The 25,204-nt window shown below is 45.4% G+C and overlaps 1 protein-coding gene across 2 annotated transcripts; it reads left to right on the top strand.

Moving 5' to 3' along the window:
- The first annotated feature begins 1,165 nt into the window (after window positions 1-1,165).
- On the top strand, window positions 1,166-13,996 carry CREG1 (cellular repressor of E1A stimulated genes 1). Of its 2 annotated transcripts, XM_048869636.2 has the most exons (4): window positions 1,166-1,453; window positions 7,683-7,802; window positions 10,354-10,538; window positions 11,347-13,996. In XM_048869636.2, coding segments are annotated over exons 1-4 (579 nt in total). In that variant the 5' UTR covers window positions 1,166-1,180; the 3' UTR covers window positions 11,348-13,996. The 2 variants fall into 2 exon arrangements, with proteins under 2 accessions (XP_048725593.2, XP_048725603.2); XM_048869646.2 differs by lacking the exon at window positions 11,347-13,996 and having other exon boundaries at window positions 10,354-10,539.
- The last annotated feature ends 11,208 nt before the right edge of the window (window positions 13,997-25,204 follow it).

The raw sequence follows: 25,204 nt of genomic DNA, 5'->3' as shown, positions 1-25,204 counted from the left end.
AATAGCAAAGGGTCTGTACTGGGATGAGTGCTGTTCAACATATTCATAAATGATCTAAAAAGGGGGTAAAGAGTGAGATTTCAAACTTTGCAGTTGATACAAAAGTATTCAAGATGGCAGTCAGTTTTGGATTTAACTATGAGTTACAAAGGGCTCTCCCCAAACTGAGTTACTGGGCAACAAAATGACAGATTAAATTTAATGTTGGTAAACGCAAAGTAATGCACATTGGAAAACATAATCCCAACGATACATGCAGCATGATGGGCTCCATCATCTAAATTAGCTGTTACCCCTCAAGAAGGAGAGCTTGGAGTCACTGTGGCTAGTTGTCTGAAAACATCTGCTTAGTGCACAGCAGCCACCAAAAAAGCTAAGAGGGGCTTAGGAGCCACGAGGAAAGGAACAGACAATGGGACAGAGCCTAGCACAGTGCCGCTCTACAAATCCATGGTGTCCAGGGAGCAGCTCTTGCAAAACCAGGAGGCAGCCCTACCCCCTGCTCTTACGCCACCCTGGCAATAGCCGTGCAAAAAATCCTCGAGGGGGCAGGGTGCTTGGGACAAACCTGGGGCGCTCCCCCCAGAGCCCCGGGCCCCAAACGGCCCCCGTAGCCTGGGCCCGGGGGCTGCGAGGAGAGGGGAGAGCGACCCGCAGCACCTCACGCCTGCCGCGGCCTGGGGAGTCAGGCGCCCCTCCCGCCCCTTCTCCCACGTGACCAGTTTGTTTATGTTTCACCTAACCCGTAGCAGCGTGTGAGTGCCACTCACTCCCTCCCTCCCTCCCAAGCCGCTTTAACCCCGCCTCCGCCCTCCCAGTGCGAGTCGTTATTGGAGGAGATTCCGAAGGGGCTTTATTCATTGGCTGACATAGGAGCGACTCCTTCCGCCGCACAGAGCCGGTGCGAGAATCGGTTATGTTTACCAGCGATGGACTTCGTGCCCATTCGCCCCGCCCTCTGGCAGAGCTCATTGGCGGACATGAGAGGGCGGTGTGCGCCCATTGGCTGAAAGCAGAATGACCACGCCCCACTGACGTACCGTTCCGCCTCCAACGCGCCCTCATTGGTGGAGACGGCCGGGTAGCGGGTGCCCATTGGCTGAGCGTGGCGTGGCCCCGCCCCTTCAGGAGGAAACCGTCTGGCCGCCCGCTGCGAGCAGGGTTAGTTACGCTCTTAGCTATGAGGCGGCGGCTGCTCCCCCTCCTCCTCTGGGCGCTGGTGGTCGGCGCGGGGGCCGGGATCCCGCCGCATGAGGACGCGGCGCGCGTGGCCCGCTACGTGGCTCACCAGTGCGACTGGGGCGCGCTGGCCACGCTCTCCGCGCGCGAGCCGCTGCGGGGCCGCCCCTTCGCCAACGTCTTCTCGCTGAGCGACGGGCCGCCCGGGCCCCGCGGCAGCGGCGTCCCCTACCTCTACCTCACCGCGCTCGAGGTGTCCGTGCAGGACCTGCAGGTGAGCGCGGCGCGGGGCCCTGCTCGCCCCGGCGGGGGCGGGCCCGCAGGGCTGGGGCTGGGCGCGGCGGGCGATCGCTGACCCGAGTCCGTGCCGTGGGGTTCGCGTGCGTGTCCCTGGAGCCGCCCCTCCCCGGCCCCAACCCCGGGGCCATCTGCCCCCGGCCCGGTGCCCCTCAGTGCGTCAGTGTCTGGTGCTGGTGAAATGCTGCACTCGCGTGTCCCGGCCGCATGTGCCGTGGCCGAGCTCATCGAGGCCGGTGTGTCTCGTCTGTGCCCCTCAGAGGGGACACGGCTTGATCGAGCAGCAGAGGGGACTGGGTCTGCTATTTCAGGCCACAGGAGAGCTCCTGATGAGCATGCCCTTCCTCCCCTATTTGTGAGTGGTGTCATACCCCTGCTGCGATATCCCGTGCACACACATCGCACGCGTGCCCGTTGTGGTACGCGTGAGAGCTCACACTGAACGGGTCTCAAGCATCCCAAGATCGCCAATTCCTTTTGAAGAGTAAAGGAAGTTTATATTGAGATCAGTCTTAATTTGGATGTTACTAGTAAACATCCTTGCCCAACAAGTTTCATAATTGGTGATAATAAGCAAGTTAATAATCATCTTATGGTATGGTATGTGGAAATGGCGAGATGCATCACTCCTTTATTGCAATTATCCTTTCCTTAGCATCCTTGCAAAAGCTGCAGATATTAGTGTGTGCAAATTTGAAATAAAAGTAGGGATAATGGTGTATGAATTAGCTCAGACATTTGAAAAAACAGCCTAACTTCCTAACCTACTTGTTGCTAATATATTTGTAGTATGTGATATTTTCTTCAGGAGTTGGAACATGGTTTGCTCTGCGACTGCTATGACTTGAGTGCTGATTAAAATAGCCATTATGGAATACAGCATCTGGAGACATCAGAAGTATAAAGTGAAGATAGCGAAGCTGCTAAATGTATAGAAGAGGACTGGAGTGTTACAAGCAGCTAGAAAAGTAATCTCTAGGCAACTCTCCTCAAACATGTCATGGTCATCTATGACAAAAATGCACCATAGATGAAACTACTGAAGCTCCAAGAGGGGGCACTGAGTAAAGCAGAGAACTCCAAAAAGATCAAAAAGGGGAGGGTGGGCACCAAATGAGCCACACGGGACTTGGGAGCTGAAAAAGTGGCACTGTTGGGCTAAAGCAACCAACGGTGTGTCTATACTTCAGGAAAACAAAAACAACAAAAAAAAACAGGCAGCTAGTCTCGGAGCCCGGATTGACTGAATTGGGCTCATGGGCCTTGCACTATGAAGCTAAAAATATCAGTGTGAATGTTCCCACTTGGTCTGGAGCAGTGGTGGGCAACATGCGGCACATCAGGGTAAGCTGAAGGCGGGCCGTGAGACATTTTGCTGATGTTGACCGTCCACAGGCACGGCCCCCCGCAGCTCCCAGTGGCCGCAGTTCACCGTTCCTGGCTGATGGGAGCTGTGGGAAGCAGCGGGCAGACTGATGGGCCTCATGCGGGGTGCAGGTTGCCCACCACTGGTCTGGAGCCTGGGCTCTGACTGGGTTTGAGAGCCCGAACGGGAACATATACACTGCTATTTTTAGCCCTGTTCCATGAGTCTAAGTGAGTTGGCATCGGCTCTGAGATTTGCTGATTCAGAGTCTTTTGCACTGTAGATGTGCCTGAAGAGCTTCAGAGATGCTCAGACCCAAATACTTACTAAATTCATTTATAGCTGAAACAAAAGGCATATGAGAGCAGACTGAGACAAAGTCAAAGCTGCAACCACTGAAAGTCCCTAACCAGTTCCTGCCAAACTTCTTTTCTTGGCTTGGTGAAGAATAAACTAACTAGACTGATTTAGTGTGCTTAAGGCGATAGCAGCAGTTGGTTGTATGTACCAGGGCTTTGGAGCTGTGCTCTGCCTCCACTTCAGCTCCAGGCAAAAACCTGCAGCTCCACTGCTCCGGAGCTGCTCCGCACTCCAGCTCCAGGCTCCACTCCAAAGCCCTGGTATATACAATGCAGTAGTGGAGGGGATGGGAGAGATTTTGTGCACTAGTCACTGCTACTGGTTTCTGTAAAGAATTTTAAAAGTAGTAGAAGTGTGTCATGATTCCCAGTGGGGGCATGAGATCCAGGAATGAGGAACCAATAGTGATGGTGTTGTTTAAAGAAATCATTAAACTATGTAATACCCAGGATGGTGCTACTTATTTTTACATGTCTGCACACACTCAAGTCACTGCTGAAGAGTGCAGTCTAAAAAACACGGATTTGGAGGAGAATCCAGTACATGATTTCCCCCTCTCTTCACTCCTGTTTTCCTTGTAAAGAAAACTAAAACATGGGCAAAACACTCATGAAGTTTTGTTTTAGCCTTTGCCTATATAACTAATGCCAATTTGCCTCTTGAATTATCTGTCTGTAGTCCTCACCTGGTTGGTCTGAATGCTTTGTAGTTACCATTTTCCCTTTTAATTTCTATCTGTAATATTTCATGTATGAAACTATTTGTTTTAAGAAATATGGAGGTTTGATCAAACACTGCATTTTAGGACCCCTGCCTAACAGTTTTGACACTGTTATAGATTTTACTGTTTCAGTAGGCTCTTTCCAATCAGAAAGCTCCCCCACAGATGATGTATTCTCTTATCTATATTCTGCTGTTGCAGCACAGAGGTCAACTGTTTGGTTCACCATCTCATAGAGACCTGTGCCAGCAGATAACACCAAATAACTATGATTCAGCTTTTTTTGGAGTTGATCAACTTGAGCATTTGCACAGTCATAGTCTCGTGGTGGCTGTAGTTCCATAAATGCGGTGGGAACTTGTATAATGCTTAGGTCGCTTAAATTTTTTTGCTGAAATAAGCTATTCTAATGGAATTTCCCAGATGCAGATTGAACTCTTAGTTGTGTTTGGGGGGAAGGTGTGAAATATAATGTCAAATTATATAAATAATCTAGTGTTTTGAAAGGAGACTTCAGATTCTGAAATCAAAGAAATGCACAAGAAAGTTGGAAACTTATGCAGACCTACATAAAGTTTGTGCAAATATCCTTCCTTCTCTGCCTAGCTAAAAGCTCTACAGATCTTTGCAGTTACAAAACTAAATTCATTTGGGACCTAATTTAGATATGAAACTTGTCCTCAGGAGATAGAAGCCTTAATAATTTCTACTTTATCAGTTAGAGGACCAGAACTTATTTAAATTTTGCCCTTTTTTGAAGTCCATTACTGCTAACCTGGTAAACTGAAACCAAACTGAGAGGAATGAGGTTTATCTTCTGTTATTGGTTAAACAGACTTGTAAACAAACATGAGTCCTCCACCATTGGATCTGCATTGACGGACTCTTGTCCCTGTGTGGAACCCCATTGACCAGTAGGGCTTTGCATGGGTGTAAGGGGCTACGCATGTGATTTGACTACAACACTGGGGGGGAGGGTGTTATAGTCTTTTAAATACTGAAAATGAAGAAGTTCATGTGACTGTTCGCTCCATGATGGGAATGCAGTTCTTTGAAGTACTGTATTCCCCCTCTGGCCCCACTTTGGAGGGATAACATTGGTTGAATTGTTTGTTTCCTGACAAACACTTAGGGCCTGACTACGCTAGGAGGCCTTTGCACTGATATAGATGCACTGCTCCATTTTAAAGCAGGGCTTGCATTATTGCAATGTGTCTTGGTTTCAGATGCAACATATCTATACCAGGAATTTGTATCTATGTAGGTAATGTGGTCAGGACCCCTAACCTGTACCTTAAATGCACACTGACTTTTACCGCCTCCATATCTGGCTTTGGAAGAAACTGATTTTCTGAGTCTGGATTCTTATTACAAAAGCTTCTATGTAAATTTCTTGATGTTTTCAACAAATTAATTTTTGTAAAATTTAAAAAATCTTTATGCATGTGTTGACAACTACTAAGTGTGACAAGTTTCAGAGTAGCAGCCGTGTTAGTCTGTATTCGCAAAAAGAAAAGGAGTACTTGTGGCACCTTAGAGACTAACACATTTATTTGAGCATAAGCTTTCGTGAGCTACAGCTCACTTATGCTCAAATAAATTTGTTAGTCTCTAAGGTGCCAGAAGTACTCCTTTTCTTTTTAAATGTGACAAGTTATAGTTAAGGCATTCTCATCATATCAGCTTTTGGGCCTTTCTAACTTATTCTTGGACAGACACTTGTCATGCTTATTTTTAGACGAAAAGGGATTTTTGTTTTTTAAACTAGGTAGTAAGTCTTTCAGATATGTTTGTGCTTCCAGAATGGAGTTGAGTGCTTTTTATTTTAAACAGTTGAAGTTGCTTTCAAATAGATTTTTACACTCCTAACTTAAACTGGATTTTTAAAACTAGCTTCAAACGTTGATGGAGTTGAGAATATATAGATCATACATTAAATTCAGGTGTTAATAAGGCCCATTTTTTGAGGCCTCCAATTGTTAGACAGATTTTCCTGTTAGAACCTTCTAAACCAGGGGTCTCAAACTCAAATGACCACGAGGGCCACATGAGGACTAGTGCATTGGCCCAATGGCTGCATCACTGACACCCCACGCTTGCTGCTCCTGGCCCCTCCTCCACTCCACCCCCTTCCATTAGGCCCCACCCTTGCCCCCATTCTAACCCCTTCCCCGAAGTCCCCACCCCAATTCCGCCCTCTCCCTGCCCCCAGAGGGAGCAGGGGGTGTGGCAGGGGCTCAGGGCAGGGAGTTGAGGTGCAGGAGGCGTGCAGGGTACAGCAGGGGGCTCCGGGCAGGGGTGTAGGGTGCAGCAGGGGATCAGGGTGCGGCAGGGGGCTCCGGGTAGGGGGTTGGGGTGCAGCAGGGGATCAGAGTGTGGCAGGGGGCTCCGGGTAGGGGGTTGGGGTGCAGCAGGGGATCAGGGTGCGGCAGGGGGCTCAGGGCAGGGAGTTGGGGTGCAGAAGGGGTGTGGGGTGTGGGGTCTGGCCTGGCGCCGCTTACCTGGAGCAACTCCGTGCACCGGGTCCAGGGCAGGCTTGCTGTCCGCCTGTCCTTGCCCCACGCTGCTCTGCTCTGCTCCGCTCCGCTCCAGGAAGCAGCCAGAACCATGTCCCTGGGGGTGGGGGAGGGGGCACATGGCTCTGTGTGCTGCTCTTGCTGCTCCTCCAGGTACCTCCCCTGAAGCTCCCATTGGCCGCGGTTCCCCATTCCCGGCCAATGGGAGGTGCCTGGAAGCAAGAGTTACGCATGCAGCCCTCTTCCTTCCTCCCCAGGGCCGCAGGGGCATGGTTCCGGCCGCTTCAGGGAGCGGTGCGGGGCTCGTGGTGCCCCGGGGTAGGCAGAGGGGCGCGCGGGAGCTTGGTGGGCCACATGAAAGAACCCTGCGGGCCCCATTTGGGCCGCGTGTTTGAGACCCCTGTTCTAAACTGTGTGGTCTTTCAGACCTATTCAGAGGCCATCTATCTAGGGCAGTGGTCTCCAAACTTTTTTGATTGCGCACCCCTACCAGTAAAAAACTTCTGAGCATGCACCCCCAATATATGTATATTTATGTATAAATTATATACATGTACTACTGTACTAATATATTATGTAAATTATAAAACATACACAAAAATAGAAATTAAAAGACGATGAGATAAAGATGAAATAAACAATATTTTCAAAAAATTTTATTTTATTTAACGGTACAAAAAACCTTTTTGCTCACTAAAAAAAAGTTATTATTAATAATAATATTTGTAGTGAGAGCAATGTGATTGAATATGTTTTATTATTTTTTAAAATCTTGATTGAACACTTTGTGATACAGTGGGTGCTCAGGGTGGGGTGTGGGCTCTGAGAGGGAGTTAGGGTGTGGGAGGGCGCTCAGGGTGGGGGTGCGGGAGGAAGCTCAGGGCTGGGGCAGGCAGGAGGTGCAGAGCACTTACCTGGGGCAGCTCCTGTTTGGTGCAGGTGGCTCTGGGCCGGAGGACTCAGGGCTGCCCACCCCCACCCCGTAGCAGAAGACCAGCTTTGATGGATAGACTGAGCCTATTCCTCAGTTTTGAATGGATATATCCATAGTTTGAAAAGATGCATTCTGAACTTGGTGGACACTGATGCAATTATTTTAAACCGGGTTTAGGCTGGTATTCACCAGCACCTGGCATTTCCTGGGAAATTGACAACCCTGCAATCAGTTTATTTTAACAAACTTAGTTATGTAATGCATTGTTTTGGGACAGCTTTGCCAATTACCTTACTGCTTGTATTTCAGGTGGATGCAAATGCCTCCCTAACAGTGTCTTTGGCACAGACTCCTTACTGCAAGAAGAAAGGGTATGATCCCCAGAATCCCCTGTGTGCCCACGTTATCTTCTCTGGGACTGTTGATAAGGTAAACAACTGAAAGTCTGCACTGAACAGGACAGTATTGTGTACAAAGCAGTACTCTTTAGTGAACAGAGAATAGAAATCTGTACAGAAGTGTAACATTACATACTTGACAGAAAAGATTCAAACTAATCGAATGATTCAGGCTAAGCCCTTTGACGATATAGCAATTTAGCTCGTAGTTTCCATTAGTAGATTAAGTCACAACTTCTGACCAATACTCAAAGTATCACTGAGAGTCTCTAGAGAGAATTCTATAGAGGTGTTCTTGGCAGAGCTACTACAGTGAGGGAAGTCTCTAATTTCTGTGGTTCTTTTTTTAAGAACTAACAAATCTAAGCCAAGGTTCAGTCAGTACAAAATAACTTAATACTATGGTAAGTGCTCAGTCCGGTTTTAAGTGACCTGAATGATTAGGCTTCTACCACTTTACTTCGTTAACAGCTAGTATGAGGCATAAAATTGTAGGAGTTCAAAGATGGAAAAAATATTGCATCATCTGTTGATCTTCCTGCCAGTGCAGTACTGTATTGTTTCCTGCCATTTACTAGTGCTTTTTTCAATCTAAGTTAGTTTTATCAGCCTTCTGTGGGACACTAGACACACTTTGTCATTCAGCCTGAATTTTTCCCTTTAGTATCATCTCATTACTGATAATTATTCCCTCTTAGCAATACCGTAAATAATTCCTTACTTGGTGTTTATGCCCTTCAGATATGAGTACATTATATTTTTCCAGCCCCTTAATTCACTGTTCCCACATTTAGCTCTCAATCTTACTTTGTAAATCTGTTCTTCAGTCCTGCATAATTTTTATTACTCATTTGAGCTCCCTCCAGTTTAATGTGTTTTTGGTAATTAGGTGCCCAGAAGATACAACTGCACTTGGAATATTGCATCAGCCATGTAGAAAGGATCAACTACAGTGGTGGGCAACCTGCAGCCTGTCAGGGTAATCCGTTGGCGGGCCGTGAGACAGTTTGTTTACATTAACCGTCCGCAGGCACTGCTGCCAGCAGCTCCCAGTGGCTGCGGTTCGCCGTTCCTGGCCAATGGGAGCCGCAGGAAGCAGCATCCAGCGTGAAACAAGAATAAGGGAGATGGCCCCCAAAAATATGCATGATAAACTTGTATTTAATACACAGTACGTTATTGAACCACTACAGAACTATTTACAAAAGACAGTACCGTCAGGCTGCAGTTTGCATAAATGAATAGCTAGTGTTGCTGGTTACTCTCTCTCCAGACCCCTAGGGATATGACATCTTTTGCCAGAGTCTTAGTTTTAAAGGAACTAATATAACTTTCTCATTTTTGCTGAAACTTGCTTGTTTATCCTAATAATGAAGCTACCATCCCTGCTCCCTACCCTTTGTTTCCTAAAAGTTGTTTCTGTATCAATATTAAGTTATCCAGTTGAGAAGTAGAATTAAACCAGGTACTGCATCATTGAGACAGTCACCTTTTTCAGCTCTTGTAAAATGTGCTCTATAGAGGTGTCATTTCTAAAGCGCACTAATGTGATGTACAATAATTGCTCCATGTAAACATTGCGGGTGTGCTTTAGTGTAGTGCACATGAATAGGGTCTACCTGGACCAATTAACGTGCAATACGTTAGTGTGCTTTAGAAACCGCACCTCTGTAAAGCGCAGTGTCCCACAATGTAGTCAAGCTTTTGGCTTCCATTACCTAGTCTAATTAGTGTCACAAAGATTTACCTATGATTTTTTCCAAACAGTGCAGTTTCAGTCTGGGGCCAATCTTTGTACCCAAGCAAAATTATCTCTTCATAAAGATATTACCTTACTATTCTTTGTCTGAGACTAGCTTTTCTCTTATGGGGGAAAGAACTTAATCTGTAGCTGAAGTAGTACTTTATTGTGGCCAGAAGAGCAATGGGAATATCAAATGTTCTTAATTTCAAAAGAGATCAAACAAGTAAGTAAACAAGTGTCAATGATATCCAGTAAACATACTCAAGAACGCTCCTCTTCTTCAGGTGAAAGAAACTGTGTATCCTACAAGGAAACTTGCAAAGCTGCTATATGGCTCTCTCTCTTACTTTTTACTCACTATTACCAAATGATTGGTCTCTTCAACAGATATAGTCTTTGGCATTAGTTGATATTTTAAAGAAATAATATTAGAATAAATGCAAACTTTCATGGGATTTATCTTTCTCCTCACTTTAAATTGTCATACATCACTCGGGGTGCAATGCTTTTCTATGGATATTATTTCTCTCTTTGGATAATATTTAATTATAACAGTTACTGCTTGTTAATTTCCAGAGGTGATACTTAAAATGGTGGATATATCCATGCTACAGAGGAACTCCTGTTGGTACATGTATATAGCTTTCTGGGGCAAACCTCAATCTGGTGAATCCTCCCTGTCTGGGTGGATGTGGGGTACTATAATTTGGGAGGGAAACTTATTTTACTCTCATATTAGTAGAATATTCTTATTGGCAGTTGATTTTAAATGCCTCTAAATTAGTCTTTTACCAATGAAGTTTACATCTTTTGTAATATGTTGCTGGTTACTTGTTAGGTGAATGATACAGAAGCTGTCTTTGCAAAGCTATCGTTATTCAGTCGACACCCTGAGATGGCAAGCTGGCCTCCAGATCATAACTGGTTCTTTGCCAAATTCAACATCACCAATATCTGGGTCCTGGACTACTTTGGTGGGCTGAAAACTGTGACTCCACAAGAATATTACAATGTCACACCTTAGTAAGTCCCTAAGTTTGTCATATACTTGTCCATCTCATACAGAAAACTGCAAACTTAGTCTTAGAACAGCCCCATCAGAGACAGCAGATATGAACTGTGGTCTTGGGTGGTTTTTTTTTTTTTTTCCTTATTGATGTCTTTCCCCCAAGTGATTTATTAAGTGGATGTTTGTCCCTAGCGTAAAGAAATTGCTATAATGTGAATATTCCTGTTGATCAATCCCTGAGAGACAAAGCTTTCCCTTCAATAGTTTCCTTCCTTTCACCTTTCTGTATGCACTTTTTGGTATGTGAGCAGGAATTCTACCCACTTGTAATCTTAGCCAGAGGAGTATCTACTAAAAGTTGTGAAATACAAAAGTTTGACACACTTTCCTTTTTAAGAAGGATCATTATGGACAGCTGTAATTGTACCTCTAACTTAAACATAATTTCCAGGGGGAAGGCTCCTTTGGAAGGAGCACTGAGAGACAGTGCTGTCTCTTTATTAAGTGCAGGATGGAAAGATATCTTGTTTGGTGTAATGGTTAAGAATTGTGAGAACACTCAAATGCATTTATGCTAGGATGTGGTTCTTATTGTTTGATAGATCATTGTACCAGCTGCTGGATTATTCTGAGGCAGAATACTCAAGAGTCATACACAACGCCTAAAGTCTCTTATCACAGTACTGGGTGTCTACAAGTCCTGCTACATAACCTTTGTTCAATGGGACAGAAGGCTGCAGAATGAAGTTCCAAAATTTTTCTTGAACTTTTTTTACCTATAGATTCAACTTAATAACTCTTCTTATTTTTACCTTCTTGTAGGTAGAAGAAAATCCTGGATATTATCGACATACAAACTAACTTCCTGGCCTTTTGCCATGCTTTCTGCTTCTCATTCGTTCCTAGAGCTCAGTTAATATGGCAAAAAAAATCACAGATGTGCTCAATTTTTAATGAGCTTGCTTTGGGTATACTCCCACCTGTTCGTATTCACATCTCACAAACATTTGTGTGATTGAGCTTGTACTGGCAATAATGATGATCACACAAGTGAATTTCCAAATCTCATGTGAGTATGCCTGTTGAGGAAAATGTGTTAATCAGGACATATCCATGGGTAGGCCACACTCAAGTCTACACAAATCTGAGCCCATGTGGAATCCCCTCCCTCCCCTGTTCCAGGGAATGGAGAAGGAAATGGAAAGCCTCTGTTCTTCCCTCTTCTCCTTAACTTTTCTGGATTGGATAGTAACTGCCTCCCCCAACAGGGAGGGAGGGGGCCTACTGGTAGGGGGAACACAGCTGCCCTGCATGGTCATGTAAAGACACATTTTCCCCCCCAGGGATTGGGGAGGGTGGAGTGCTGTGCAACCAGTGGCATCAGGGATCGGCACCAAGTGGCGTCAGCTACAGAACAGAGAAACAGGCTGCTGCTTCTGCCGTGTGAAGCTCAGCCAAGCTCTCTCATCATTGCCCATCTCCATAAATTGGGGCCCAGTCAAATTTCTGTTCCTAGCTGTGCTACTGATGTTAATCACAACTAATCAGCACAGTTTAAATCATATGTCTGAGTACAAACAGTTTTGCAAATATCAATCTGTATGGTTTTAAACAATTATGTCTAATAAATAAGGCTAAGATTTGGTCATGGGTGTTTTTAGTAAAACTCAAAGACAGGTCACAGGCAATAAACAAAAATTCAGGGCCCTGACTTGTCCATGACTTTTGCTATAAATTCCCCTGAGTAATTCTTAGCTGTTCGTAGGGTGCCGCTGCTCAGACGGCCCTGGGGTCAGTCGCACTGGCCGCTGCAGCTGTGGATGTCATCCACAGAATCTGTGACCCCTGTGACAGACTTGCAGCTTTACTAATAACTCGGGTTATGATTTGTTCTGGATTGTCTGCATGCAGAAAAGGGCTAAGTTTATTTAGAACTACTTGAGTATTAGCTCAGTTGTACACATTTCTGTGCCTTAATTAAATCATTACTGTTTGTGGGTTCTCTAGAAAGAGAGAACTTCTTAAAATATCAGTTATGTTTTGGGGCAGAGTAAACTGTAACTAGCTACGTTCTGCAGTGTGGCCCAGGGCTGACATTATCTAGAATATGGAATGAACTAATCACATCAAGATGGAGAGTGACTTGCTGTGGACCTGAAGGCTCCAGGAACCTCAATTGCACATTATTGATGAGTACAGCTGCAGTCTGAAACACTTTCTGTTTAGGTACTTGTATAGCTCTCATCTTTATGACTTCACTGCGGTGAGTCGACAGCTGACGCTCCCCTGTCGACTCTGCCTGCACCTCTCTCTCCGGTGGAATACCGGAGTCGATGGGAGAGCGCTTGATTTATCGCATCCAGACTAGATGCGATAAATCGACCCCTGCTGGATTGATCGCTGCCCATTGATCCTCTGGGTAATGTAGACAAGCCCTCATTCACTTGTCCCCTACATAATGTTTGGCTTGTGAGTTTAGTGTAGGCACTGTGAAAAAGGGGTCCATTATTTACTAGTAGCGTCTAACTTCTGAATCCATGAAGAAAAGTCTTTTACTTTATAAATCTAATAAATTGATAGTTGAACAACTTTTTCTCCCAACAATAGAACTGGTTTGTGAGGCAGGTATTTTTAAGCATATAAGGAACTTTTCAGTGAGTAACCCAAAAGTGGGGGAGAGGTTTATGAAATGTAATATAGCTGTTTCATCCTTTGAAGTGGTCTTAGTTCACATTAGCTAATGAAAACACTTATGAAAAACTTAGTTCCTTGCTCTTTAAAAGTGTCCCTCCGTCAAGCAGGATTGAATTACAGAATTAAGCCTCTATTTCTGTCCTAGCTGATCTCCCAAGTGCTAAGTTCACAGGAAGTGTCAGAAAGGACCACCTCAGCAGATTAATTTAAATTGAACTCATAATGAGGAAGTATTGTCTGGTGGCTAGAGCAAGGGACTTGAGAATCAGGATGCCTTAGTGAATCAGTAGCAGGCACAGAAATAGAACAGTGTCCATAGCTAAATTGTGTAACCTCTCCTCTTCTCTATAGTGTGGCTGTATTACTATTTACCTTATAAAGTGTTGGAAGATTTGTAAATCATCAGTCTGCTTTAGGTAAACTACTCCCTTCCCAAGTTTACTACATTTTGAAACACTTTTGGTAAACTAATTGGGAAGATAATTGGGAACTGAGGAAGCTTGCAATTTGGAAATGACTCGTGTTGGATAGATAATGCTGAATCTAGATGCAGAACGAGCAAATAATTTTATGTTTAAATATATATTTTTAAAAAATTGGAGAGCTCTTAAGTGACTCTAAAATGTCAGAAGGACTCGTTGCATCCATTCTAATGGAAGTCCTTGGATGCTCTTCTTGTGCTTCAGGAGAGTGACTTATGACTCAGTATATTTTATTCTGTGTGAACAACCTCTGGTGCTGGGCATCTGTAACAATTAAAATCTATTTTTATGGTGAATAGTGTTTGGTTTAGTTATTTCACAGGATTTACTAATTTTTTCCACTCTTCCTCCTCTCCGCCCCCCCTCCCCCGTTCTTGCCATGTAGCTGTGGATGTGGATTGCCAGAAGGAATGCGGGATCTGCTCTGTCAAAGCCTGGCTTGCTCTAATCTATCTGGCTTTATGCCTCCATCTTCTTTATTTCTTCCCTACATTAATGCTGTCACTTTGTGGTAGTCTAGAGAGCGATCTGATCTTTTCTGGGGGTGGGGAGAAGGTTTCATTCACATAAACCAAGACCTAGAGATGTTATACTGGGGAAAGGAAGGACTCTTTGGGTCAACACTAGACCTAATAGGCAACAAGTCTGATTTGCCCATTCCTCTTTCCATATTTTACCACATCTAAACCTATTCCACTGATTGTCCTTGTTGCTGACATTTTCTTGTTTTCATGACTTTGTTTTTCACTTAAACCCATTGCTCTGTATTTTCCTAGTAGTGATCAAAGTGTATTCATCTTCCTCCTCTTGTATATTAACCCTCTCAGTGTTTTGTGTAGTTCTGACCCCCTAAATGGTTTTTTAAGACTACATTTTTCCATGTAAGGGATCACTGGGGTTGTTCTTACTGTCATTTTAGTTGATCACTGAAATGGGTCACTGACTTTCTCTTTAAACCTTAAATGTGACTATCCTTCTGAGTGTTCTCTGTTAAGGTCTGTAAGCAGTTATACTCTCTCCTTTGCCCCTGCCTAGCATGACAGTCTCCTTATATTAGTCTTTTCTCCTTGCACAGATTTCTTTGCTGTTCTGTGGGTTGGGGTGGAACCATTTGTTACTATCTTCCAGTAATATTACACAATTATTTAGGATAAATTGGAATATTTTTTTCCAGTAGAGTCTATAGTAATGGAATTTTGATAAGTAATGGAATTTTGGCCTACATTAGCACTTGGGCAGAATACTAGGATGAATGCTTCTTCTGGAAAGAGTGATATGACAACCAGAAGGATCTGGCCACATATGCATTCTTCCTACCAAAGGTGCCCAGTGTAGGCCTCTGAGCTTCCAGGGGCCTGGATCTTCAGGACTAGTAATAGAATTTAAGACCAGAAGGGAACACCAGATCATCTAGTGTGACTTGTATCTCACGAGCCATTAACAGCACCTGCACACTAAACGAAATTACCAAAATTAGACCGAAGTATTACAGGTAACAGGAGACTAAACTATTATATGCTACAGGCAGAGAATAGGTACCAAGGCTCCTGCAGTGGCAGGGAATCCTACGAAATAACCCATACCCACATGCTATAGAGGAAAGGAAAAAAACCCAAGGTTGCTGCCAGTCTGACCTTGGTGGAAATTCCTTCCTGACCTCACCCATATGGTGATCAGTTAGACCTTGAACATGTGAGGAAGAATGAACAAGCCAGAGAAGCACCTAGAGAGAGAGAGAGAGAATGCTTGGTGCCACCTTAGAAGGCCTGGCTTACTTCATCCAATGTCCCATCCCCAGTCTCTGCTCCAGAAGATGATCAACCCTCCTCCTCCTGCAGTACATTGGGAGCAGGACAGATGGGAAAGAGGAATAATGGAAAAAGCTTTCTTAACCCCTGCAGGTGACTGGCTGCAGCCTTTTAGGAACATAAGATAGAAACCAGATGGGAACCCCCCAGCTGAACTTAAGAGATCCTAGCTTAAGGTGCTAGTGTGGCTACAGGACTTGTAGAATATTTGGGTTAAAAAGATTTCACCAGGTCACTGTTAAGATAGCACAGGTGGCTGGAATCCAAGCTAGTATAAAATTTTTTTCCCCCCTGAAAGTAGTACTATCAGTGCTAATCCAGTAAAACATCTGACTTCCTTTGCTAAGGGATATGTAGTGGGGTGGTCACCCTGCTCTGGCCCTGAAGGGGTTAAAACAGCCCTGGGAGAGCCAATAGTAAAAGCAGCCCTGGAGAGGGCTACAGGAAAAGGGATTAAGACCAGCTAGAGGAAGCTGGCTATGTAGCTGACCACAGGTGTGCTGGCTTAATCAGGGCTGGCCCTTATAAGAGGGCTGTGGGCCAGAAGCTGGAGTCTCACTCTAGCCCTGGAGTGGGAAGGGCTAGCTGCCTGATAGCGAGGTACCTTGAGCAGGGCTGGGGAAGGGCAAAGGGAGCTGGGGAGCTCTAGCCTGGTAAACCCCCTGGCTGCAGGCCTTGGTAAAGGCCCACGAACGTACTGGGGCTGCAGAGGGGCAGCCTGGGGATAAGCAGAGGCAGCTGGTCCCAACTCCTTACCAATGATAAGTGGCCATTACACTGCAGTCTGTCCCAGTGAGCGGGGGTTAGATGACTGGCAGGAGCCACTGAGGCAAGGTGGGTTGAGAGGGTTGGGGGTTCCCCAGGGAGGGGAGACCCAGAGTGTGGGGGTACTGCTGGGGCAGAACCCCAGGGTAAAGGACACGGGAGTCCGGGAGGGACATGAATGCCAGCGGCAGGTGAGACACTGGCCTGCAGAGGGTGCTCCGAAGGCTGGAAAGAGCTAATTCCCAAGATGACCAGCAGGAGGCGCCGCACTGGTGAGTCTCGCTTCAATACAAAGTGATGGAGAACGTGGGCATAGGCAGTCCACCCCTGATAGTCCTTGCTCTGTCCCTTGTGTCTGACTATTGCCTGGATCAGAGACTTGAGCGACAAAGGGTGGAGAAAAAGGATGGACTATTTGGTTTAGTTATTTCATAGGATTTATTAATTTTTTCCACTCTTCTCCCCCCTCCCAGTTCTTGCCATGTAGCTGTGGATGTATCTTATTTGCCAGAAGGAATGGGGGATCTGCCCTGTCAAAGACGGGCTTGCTCTAATGGAGCCTGTGTGGAGAGCCTGTGTGGCCTGGTTTGCTGAGCAGCAAGCAAGACTGCTTCAGCTGCTGTGGTGGAGGGCACGTGGACCTCATTAGGGGCCTGGGGCTGGAGGCTGGTGCCAGGCCTAAAAACTGTTTCGCCTGTGGGCGACCGGGACACTACAGATGTGAGTGCCCCTACTGGGATGGAGCAAGGAGGCCCCACCCAGAAAACACAACCTCTGTGAGGTCAACAGGGGGGCTCCAAACTTGTTGGGCCTACGGGGAGCCTGGGCACAGGAAGAGGGAGTGCCCCTATGGAACTCATAGGGCCCAGGCTAGCCCTGATGTGGCCAAAAGAAGGCACTGGATGTGCTTCCTGTGCCACAAGGGGGGCCAGGTAAGATGGCCTTGCCCCCAGAGAAAGAGGAGGAGGCTGGAGGATCGGGCTGGGTCGAAAACTGCCCCAAAGGAGGGAGTGGTGAGGACCAGGGCCCTAGAAAGAAGAGGGTCTGGGGCAGAGGGGCCCCAGATCAAAAGGGGAATCCATGTGGGGGCTAGACTTCACTGCTACTTTTGTTTTCCAATCTGTAAGATGAGGTCATATTTATGTAGCTCACAGATGTGATGTTTTAACTGTTTGCAAAATGCTTGACAGCACCTTTCATTTGAGGATCTAAGAACTGAAGAGTATGGGGTAAACATGTCAAACAGAAACAGAACAGAATAACCGTGTTAGTTTTGCAGTTTAAGTTATGGTGTTTGAGGCAATGCTGTACCTTTGATCTTAAACTGCTATACATAATATCGTCAGTCTATTGCCCAAAACAATAAATAAATCCTAGCTGAGTCTTTGTTTAGTCATCTAGTTAATTGTCATGTTTTAGAGTCATGCTTCCCTCCCTAGAGACTATCTACCCAGCAAAACATACTCATTGGAGCTGTTTACAACATTGGTGTTTCCTGTCCAGTAACAAAAGTGGGAAGTACCAAACTCTAGTAAATTGTCACTGTTGGCCACAAGAGGGTGCCATAGACTTTAGTTTCTTGGGTTGATACATTTTCAAACTATTACCTAAAATAGATTGATTTTGACCTGTTATAAATCCAGCTTAGAAGAATGCTGGGTCTGGGGGGTCGAATACGTAGAGTTCACTTCTCTAACACTTCAAATTCTGTATGCTCTTGTCCACCAAAAAAAGGCATTCTATTACAGCTATCTAATAAAAAACTCATTCTTTTGTTTTTGTCGTTAATTTATGTTGTGAAAGGTGCTGGATTAGCAGCCCTGAAAATTAAAAGTTTTAAATTCACACTTGTCTAGCAAGAGGTGGTGGCATCACAGATTTTCCCACACCTGTCTCAACCTTCTCTGGGAGAAACCACCGCCAGTGGTTGACAGGTTTCCTTGTTCATTCAGTCCTTAGCACTTCTGCTGAATGGAGACAAACGCTGCTGACTGTCGTGGTGGTTTTGTCATGTGGACACTTGTCCACTAGCAAATGGACTGAGATATGTAAATCTCTTTTCCTAATGGTCAAATAGCCACTGGATAATTAACCTTTTTGTTTGCTGTGTATCTGGACCAGATTTGAACAAGTAGTCTAGAGTGTTATGAGCGGCTTGTGGTCAATCAGAGCAGGAGTCAGAAGTCAGGCTGAATCAGGTACCAGAAAGTCGGAGTCCAAGACAGGCCAGAGAGCAAACCAGTAATCAGTTGTCAGTAGGCACGAAGCATCTGGTTACTGGAGGTCAGAGCCTGAGATAGGCCTGGGAATAAACCAAGAGTCCGGCAGGTTAGAAACCAGAGTCTGGGATCTCTCTCTGAAATCGCAGGCAGTCTGTATTGTTGCTCAAACAACTCTCTGGCATAGCTTCTGGCTTAAGTCCCAGTCCCAGCCAATCAGTGGGCTGCAAGGAGCTGCCACGCAGGTCCTGCTAGGCAGTACTTCCTGCTGGGCCCAGCCTCGCATGGTCCTCCCGTGGGAGCCTAGCCTACGCCTCCTGTGGTGATGTGGAGGAGTCAGCACCCAGAACTCCCATGGTTCCAGGCTTTAGCTGTGCAGGCTCTTACACAGAGGAACAGTATTCAAGGAGATAGACCATTCAGCACTTGAAATATTACTGAGACCTTGTTAGACTGGACGACTTCTTGTTTTATGTTCCATCATGGCTGAGAAGCTCAATTCATCAGTTTCTAAGGTTAAACTCTTGGAGTTGGTCCAAAGGCTTCTCCAAAACAAGAACTTGTTTCAGGTCAGTATAATAGGTAGTTGGTATCACTTGGGTTTTTGATGGGATGAAGGCATGTAGGTAGTAAGAGACCAGAGAAGTGATAATTCGCTGTCATTGGAGGCTGGTTTATTTAATTTTTAACGCAAAGGGCCTAGTTGCTGTGATGATGGTTAACCTGCAAACCAATAAAAGTAATGTATTTGAAAATGTTTGTTTTAAAAATTCTCCCTGTTGCTAATCCTACATTTAGAGAGCCCCAGTCATCCCCCCAGTTACCCACTAGATTCTAACTCTCATTATCAGCCTTGTGCATATAATCTTTCCAGTTTAAGTAGAATGGATGAGACTCTCTGGAACTTCCCAGTGAAGCTTCTTAAGCAACTGCTGAGTGAGAGGAGGTTGTCCCTCAAAAATGTTGCCTGGAGGGTAGAAAGGAACTAGACGTTAGGACAGGGGTTCTCAGGACAAATTTTTTGGTGGCCTTAGAGTGCGGCCACCAACTCTTGCTGGTTGCCGCTCTCTCACTTTTTCCTAAAACACTTAATTAGCTTTAGGAAAAACAAATAAATATGCACATTTACACGTCCAAATCATTGTAATTTATTTATTGCTAGCTAGTAAGTCTGTTGTCAAAAGTGATATTAACAAACATACTAGTATCATTTTTCACAGCAGACTTACTCAGCCCTGCCAAGCCTGGGGACAAATTAAGCCCTGGATGCGGCGGCCAGGGGAGGCATCAGGGGATTAGAGCCTGAAGCCTTGCTGCTGGAGCCTGGGGCCTGTTGCTGTGCAGCCAGAGCCCGGAACTGGAGCCCGAAGCCCCATGGCCAAAGCCTGCCACCCCTCTAGCCCAGGGCTGAACCCCAAAGTCTGAGCCCTACTGCCCTCTGGGAATGTAGAGAACTCACTGGGTGCCTGCTCCTCCAGTGTTGTGCCCCAGGTGTCTCCAAAGGGGGGCAAGGCCCAACCCCTGCTGGTGGCCCCAGCAACTAACACAAAGGCAAGGCATCCAGGAGCAATGGGGGGGGGAGGGGCTGCTACTTTGCTCCTCCTACCCCAACCCAGGAGGCTGTGGCTGCAAGAAAGGTCCCTGCTGGCCACATGCAGCCATGGTGGTCGCATTTGAGAGAGGCTGTGTTAGGACTGCTTGATTTCATTTGTGGTTCTGCCTCTGACTTGCTTTGTGACCTTAACCTCTCTGTCCTTCACATGCTCTGTCTGTAAAATGTAGATAATACCTAACTCACAGGCCCCTTGTGAGACTAATGCTTGTAAAGCAGCTCAACATCTCTAACTGAAAGATTTATTTTTTTTTTTTAAGTCTAACTAATAGGACCTGTTCTGACTACCACAAAAACATGGTAAGCTGACAAAGCCCAATAGAGGAGTGTATAAGTTTGGGTCTTTGCCCATGATCCCCATTAAAGATCACTTCATCCAGTGCTACAATCTAGCTACCTGTAGGCCAAAATGCAGCCTTTGTTTAGACAAGAAATAGAGAGATGATTCTATTAAAACTTCAGTGGCAATTTTAGTGTGCAATATGGTTTATGCCTCTTGGCATTTAGTCAAGACCAAGTTACATAATCAACTACTAATTGGGGCCTTGATTAAAAAAAACAAACAAAAAAAAAACCCCACTCATTTTAATGTTTTAGCCCTGCAACTAAGTATGTGGAAAAGCTCCTAAAAGAAAAAGTGAGAGAAACAAGGAAAAGAACCTGAAATGGATAAATGCCTCACAGATCACAGTAGTGTCAAGGTGTTCACCATGACTTTAGATCATAAGCCAAACTAATGCACAATAGCTAGTGAGGTCTATATAAATGTGGGAATAAAGTACTGAAGTTGGTTCATATTTGTAGTCAACACATTGGGAGTGTGTGCTTTGAAAAGAATTATGGAGTTTTCCTACATCTAGCCCAAGGGACTGTAAACCTGTGAAACTTGTGCCAGCAAAATAGGCTATAACAGAAATCAAAGTGGAATTAACAGGTTAAATCATTAATGACCAGTGGGATTGCTTATTTCCCTTTCTGTAGGTTAATGTGATTTGCCTACATATTACATTCTCTCATAATCAATTAGATTCTCCAGAGAATTGTGGTCTGAACAGATTGTTGATGGTTTTAGAAGCAGCTGCTGCTTTTCAATGTCAGGCATCTTGAAAGTGACACTATAGTGCTTGTTCAACAGGCTGAGAACTGGTGCATGTTCATAGGGGCCCCACATTAATGTTCTTCTAATGTCTTAGATATATTTCTAACACGTTAATCAGGCTGAACATTTAAAAACAAAGCAGAAACAGATGACTGCAAATCACAAGAAACTAAGCAGTGAATGGGAGTTTTCTGGTATAATACACAGATGCCTGTTTATTTCCCATGGGACATGTACATTCACGGACGTGTTTATCTCCTGTGTTAGACAGGTGTCTGTTTTCTTCTATTCTACAGTAGACTGTCACTTTAGATGTGGCAGGGCTTCTGTTTACACTCTGCAGCTGCAAGGGATACTGGCAGCTGAGTGGCAGGCCTTAGGAAAGCAATATTTTCACTCCCCGAGGGGAGCAGCTGTAGTAAGACAAACTCCTCTTCACTGTCTGTTGGGAGCATCTGAAGCAAGAGCAGAAGCCAAGAATTCCTCCTTATACTTTTCCTTACAGGGTATTGGCAAATGTGCAGAGGGGGAGGAGATAATCCCCTTGGAATGCAACAATTAATACTTGTGCAATCATTGCTCCATTTCAAGGGGATTAGCACATAGAGGCAATTAGAGCAGAGTGAAGCTTCACTATAAATTCCAATGCACTAAAATGCAGAGGCGCAGTATAGGACTGCCTCTAGATCAGGCGTTCTCAGGACAAATTTTTTGGTGGCCTCAGAGTGCGGCCACCAACTCTTGCTGGTTACCGCTCTGACACTTACTTAATTAGCTTTAGGAAGAACAAATAAATATGCACATACACACATCCAAATCATTGTAATTTATTTATTGCTAGCTAGTAAGTCTGTTGTCACAAGTGATATTAACAAACATACCATTATCACTTTTCACAGCAGACTTACTCAGCCCTGCCAAGCCTGGGGACAAATTAAGCCCTGGATGGGGGACTAGGGGCAGCATCGGGGGGGCTAGAGCCTGAAGCCCCGCCACTGCAGCCTGTTGCTGTACAGGCAGAGCCCGGGACTGGAGCCCGAAGGACCACGGCCAGAGCCTGCTACCCCAGGGCTGAACTCCATAGCATGAGCCCCACCGTCCCTGGGAAGGTTGGGGACTCACCGTCTGCCTGCTTCTCCATCATTGTGCCCCGTGTGTCTCCAGAGGGGGCAGGGCCCAACCCCTTCTGGCAGCCCCAGCAACCAACACCAAGGCAAGGCATCCAGGAGCAACAGGGACGGGGAGAGGCCTCTACTTTACCCCCAGTTCCTCCTGCCCAGGAGGCTGTGGCTGCATTTGAGAAACGCTGCTCTAAACTACGTTTTGTCAATATTAAGTCACTAGCTTGCATACTTTAAACAGTGATATGCACACTTCTCTTTTCTTTGCAGTGTCTTGTGCATGAATGGCAGGTCCAGCTGTGGGCTACAGCCTGCTCACCATACAGAACTACTACTGTCTATTCAGTATCCATTATCTTTGTGTGAGCATCTCCAAAAATTATTGTAAGAGCTTGGTGTTGAATTAGTTTTTGGGGACAACAATACTACCATTTATTGCTGAAAATAGGCCAGGCTCTACAGACATTGACTTTCTCCAATGTCTTCCAGATCCTCTAACAGGTGACAGAGGTATTAAGTTTGTCTGCAAATACTAACTGTACTAGGTAGGATCAGGAGAATCAGATCTGCTGATAACAGATCTGCCCTTAATCCCAGCATTCTGTGGTGATGATTATGGGTAGGGTCTCTGGGTAGCAGTGCATGAGCCAGAGGGCAGTGTGTCATTATTTTTATCCCCAGTTTGACTGTGGAGCAGGTTCATTTTTAGTTTTCATTTATTTCCTGTTTAAACTCCAAACCCTGCTGCTTCTTTATACCTCAGGCAAGCACACCCAGCAAGAATGAAAACAGGCTGCCTTTGGGGATGAATTAGCCTCCTGCATCAGAGAAGCTTGTGCTAGGCCTGCCTGTGGCCAGAGAGAGAGAGTGGCATATTGACACAGCGTCTGGTGAACGTATGCTTTGTGTACTCTAGGAAATTTACCAATCATAGACAACAGGTGCCAGAAGCAGGTGCAGCTTAACCACGCTGAGCACTGTTGAAATGGAAGTGTACAGTATACCAAACTGTTCAGTACAGGTCCAGAAACCATGATTAAACCCATCTCCCTCTGCCAATAATGGGTAATTTCCCCAATAAACATGGTGCTAGACATATAGTCAAGGTAGCTAAAAGCCTCTCTTAACTCTTCAGAGAAGGTCTGCTGTCTCCACTGTGGACTTGACTCACTATAAAGTTGCAAGATTTGACAACATTGCATTGATGAGCATTTTGTCCAGTTTTGTTATAAATATTCAGAGAAATGGAGTTCCCCACCACTTCCTGGTGGAGACTCTGCCATAACTTAATAGATCTCCTTGTTACGAAGGTTTTTTTGGGTATTCAAACTAAAATTTCCCTTTCTTAATTTCATCTCATAATTCTTAGTTACCTCCTTTTGTACCAGCCTAAATAATTCTGGTCCTTTTATCGGCCTGTTGCTGCTCAAGTAAGTGGTAAAAAATCTTATCGGGGAATTTTGGGGAGATGTGTGGTCTGACCACCCTCTGGCTCCCATTGCTGTTCCTTTTGTCCCTTTAAAAATTCTGGGGCCTCATGCCCCAGAGTGCTCTGGACTCCTGAGTTTTATTCCCAGCTCTGCCTGCCTTGGCAAGCTAATTTCTCCATCTACATACTGGGCGTAATAATGCTTAGCTGCTGCATCAGGCATGTTTCTGAGACTAATTTAATTCTTTGAGCTCCTCAAGTGAAAACACTGTGGAATGGCTCAGTATTATTAACACTGTCAGCCGACAACAGCTAGCCAACTGACTAAGAGAAGAGGCCTGGAGAATGAAATCTACCAAGTTACTGTTCACTTGAAATAACTCTTCTGTTACTGCCTATATAGTTTGCTAAGTTGGAACTGGGCTACTAAAAGGTGCCTCGGTAGTCTCCCATTTGAGCCTTTTATTTTGAATTGTATATTAAGTGCTGGTTGAAGGTGTTAGATTGAAAGCCCCAAGGAGTCCTATTAATTCCCAGAGCATAACTGTTCTGGTAGGAGCAGGGCAAACATCCCCGACTGCATCCTGCTAGTGTGTCTCAACGGCGTCACGGAGGGACCGCTTCTAGGGATGAGAGGGTTGTTCAGTCTGCTGGCCCACTCAGGCCTTTAGTGAGAGGAGATGTGGCGTATGTAGCTCAGGCACTGCAATGCCATTTGTTTTAAAGGTACTACGCCTTTACATTTTCTAAGAACTCTCCCTCTGTGAGGAGGTCAGCAGTCATTTTATTCTGAGTTGTGGCAGCCTGTCCAGGGGGCGCCGACTGAGTCTCTGCGGGAGAGTGTACGCTGTGCGTCTCCTCCCCTAAAGGCTGCAGCAACTCTGAGAACAAAATGGCAGCTGAACTCTGAGGCGAGAGAGGCAGTTCTTAGCTATGTAAAGGAAGGGGCAGCACCTTTAAAACAAAAGGCATCGCAGTTTCCCAGCTACCTACACCCAACAGGGGCCTGTTAGTTCCAAATTTCATGGTGCTTTCCTGTCATGTGGACGCTTGTCTACAGGGAACAAAATTGAGACCAACTCCTTTCACGCAGGCCACCGAGTAGCCGAAAGAGGATAACAAGTTGTGGTCACTGGTGGCCGGTTCTGGATTTAAATCAGTGACCCAAGATGAAAAGCTCCGCCAATCCCCTGAGCCATGTAGCTGTCCGAGGATGAGCGTGGTATGCCCTGAGTTGTGTTTTCACCTCTGTTTCTGATTTACTGTACTATGCGCGCCCTGCGTACTTTATAGGCTTCTTGTAGAAGTTCAGCTGCTGCTGATTTAGAATTTCTGAGGCTCTATCAGAAAAACTAATAAAAGAGGGGAAAAAAAGAGAACCTCAATCATCAATACCAAGAATATGAAACCAAACCTCTAAAGCTTCCTGGTTGTGAAGCAAAAGAAGGAGC

The sequence above is a fragment of the Caretta caretta genome, chromosome 1 (genome assembly GCF_965140235.1).
Source record: "Caretta caretta isolate rCarCar2 chromosome 1, rCarCar1.hap1, whole genome shotgun sequence".
Lineage (NCBI taxonomy): Eukaryota > Metazoa > Chordata > Testudines > Cheloniidae > Caretta > Caretta caretta.
The sequence above is the reverse complement of the archived record's forward strand: the minus strand, read 5'-3'. Positions and strand labels throughout refer to the sequence as shown.